This window comes from Perognathus longimembris, chromosome 28 (assembly GCF_023159225.1).
Source record: "Perognathus longimembris pacificus isolate PPM17 chromosome 28, ASM2315922v1, whole genome shotgun sequence".
Taxonomy (NCBI): Eukaryota; Metazoa; Chordata; class Mammalia; order Rodentia; family Heteromyidae; genus Perognathus; species Perognathus longimembris.
In genome coordinates, this window is record NC_063188.1 from 70,736,763 (window position 1) to 70,739,462 (window position 2,700).

Consider the following 2,700-nt stretch of genomic DNA (forward strand, 5'->3'; position numbering starts at 1 on the left):
TCAATATCACCCCTTACTTCACTCTCTCCCTCTTTTTTCCTCCTGTACCCAACCACAATTTGTATAGTTCAATTTCAGCATAGGGACCAATGAGTACCACTGCTGTTTTGATCACCCTTTCTGTCTTCATTTCTGTACCTCTCTTGCCCCAAGAGACAGATAAACAAACAAGACAAAAAGAACCAAAATTTGTTTCTGTTCCTTTGAATCCATTTCAATAAATAATATTTTATTTGATCAAAAGCACAAAAATGCTTTTTTTCCTTTTTCCTCGTTGGACCTGTGGAAGCAAGATGGGTCACCAGCAGCTCTACTGGAGTCGCCCCCGAAAATTCAGCCAGAGATCTCGCTCTTGCAGCATGTGCTCTAACTGCCACGGTGTGATCCAGAAGTACGGGCTCAACACGTGCCCGCAGTGTCTCCGCCAGTATGCAAAGGACATCGGATTCATTAAGTTGGACTAATCGATCTTTGAGCAGATCATCCAAAACATCAAGCCCAATGAAAGACCATATTTGTACATAAGATAAAAATTAAGGAAACCTTCCAAAGCACAAAAACATTTGACTTTAGTGTTCCTCCCCAAGAGTTGCCTCCTTCAGTCCCGCTGTGTGTGAATGCCTAGAGACTTGTATAATTTATAATGTTACAGTGTATTTTAGATCTAGCTTCCACAAATGAGAGAAAACAAGAGCTGTATTTCTATTTAGACTTGGCATTTTCTCAACCATGAAGCCAAATTTTGGTAAGAACCAGCTTTCCATCCCTGCGGGCTGTAGTAGTAGCAGGGACTAGGACAGATACGAAATCTTCAGAGTTGGGCATCAGTGCTAACACCTTTGCCATCACCAGCTTTGTTGTCTATTTGTCTAAGTCTAAAAGACCAGCTGCTGTTCATAGCAAGTGTGTGCACCCAGGGGTTAAAAAAATGGCCCCAGCATTTTATAGCTAGTGTGAAAAAGACCAACCTGGTTGTTCACATTATAGGGCTACAAGTTAAATCTACATGGGTTTCCAGAAAATAATAATAAAATAAACAGAGCTGGGTGGCAGTGGTTCTCATCTGTAATCCTTGGAAATCGTGAGGTTGACATCCAAGGACCGGGATTCCATAGCATCCTGGGAAAGAGAGTTCTTGAGATACTTATCTCCAATGTATTACCAGAACACTAGAAGCTCTACTGATGGAGTGCTAGCCTTGAGCAGAAAAACTCAGGTCCAGCACCCAGGTCCCTCAGTTCAAGCCCCTGGACCACTAAAAACAAACAAACAAATAAATCAACCAGTGACTCTTGCATATGTTGGTTGGAAATTCATTGCTTTGACAATTAATTTGTATTAGCCAGAACCCAAGCAACCTAAAGAGCTGCTAAATTAGATATGGTATTATTCCATTCCAACAAATGAATCTCCAGGTTCTATTGTCTACAGTTTAGCAAAGAGAAAACAGTTTATTTTTAAATTATTCTATTAGTGCTAACTCTCCAGAGGAAAAGAATCAACATTGTGTGCTGTGTGTGTTCACACATATGTGTGCGGTATATGTATGCTTGTAAAATGAAATTTTCACATGGCCCATAGTTTCAAAAGCTGACAACTCAAAGTGGACTAGGTTTACTGTGTGAATACTCTAGAAAGAGCTGATGTTCTGGTTCAATGTACAGACTCTGCAGGCAGAATCTCATCCTCCTGGTTACAGACCTGCTCAGCCAGAGAGATTCTGTGGATTCAAATCTCTGTAATACTAGGTTAAAAGTGTTGGAATAATGCTCATGTTGTACATTAGAACTCTAGATTTATTCTTTGTGAGTTCTGCTTAGTGTACATTCACCTGCATTTCCCTGTTTCTTCAGTCTCCACTGCTGGTAACCACTGGTGTATTCAGTCATATTCATTCAGCTTTTTTAAATATATGAAATAGTAGAGGAATGTTGCAATAATTTTGTCTCTGTGTTGCTTATTTCAAATGCACAGGTCCCTTAATGTCACAAAAGGAGATAACATCTGCTTTTAAAAACACTAAGGAATATTCCATTCTCTGTGTGTGTGTGTGTGTGTGTGTGTGCGCGTGCGCACGCATTTGTGTGCACATGCATGCACACCTGTACCACAGTTTCTTTTCTTTTCTTTTTTTGCCAGTCCTGGGGCTTGGTCTAAGGGCCTGAGCACTGTCCCTAGCTTCTTTTTGCTCAGGGCTAGCACTCTGCCACTTGAGCCACAGCGCCCCTTCTGGCCATTTTCTGTATATGTGGTGCTGGGGAATTGATCCCAGGGCTTCATGTACTAGAGGCAAGCACTCTTGCCACTAGGCCATATCCCCAGCCCTGTACTACAATTTCTTTATGGACTGATCTGTTGAGGGATATTTTGATCTTTGTTGCTCAGGAGATCCCATGCAATCCTGTCAACTGCTTGAGGTTGAAGCCATTCCTTTGGCTAGAAGGTATAAAAGTTAATCAGGGCATGTCCAAAAGTCTATACAAGAAAAAGCTGGAAACACATTTTATATTTTGATATTATAACTATTTATTTGTTTCCATTTATTCTGAAAACATTTCCCTAAATTCTATGTATCATAAGCCCTTTATTAGTCAGCAAATAAAGTACTATGAGTCAAGAAATATGCAACAGAAGCAAAGTTTATTAGAAAATGGGAGCTGCCAGGGAAACTGAGCAAAACCTCTTAGTGACTAGCAGGTT

General features: G+C 40.5%; 1 protein-coding gene across 1 annotated transcript; it reads left to right on the forward strand.

Annotated features, from left to right (window-relative positions):
• The first annotated feature begins 263 nt into the window (after positions 1–263).
• LOC125342948 (40S ribosomal protein S29-like) lies at positions 264–547 on the forward strand. The gene has a single exon (XM_048335298.1). The coding sequence runs from the start codon at positions 294–296 to the stop codon at positions 462–464; it is 171 nt and encodes a 56-aa protein (XP_048191255.1). The 5' UTR covers positions 264–293; the 3' UTR covers positions 465–547.
• Positions 548–2,700: the final 2,153 nt, after the last annotated feature.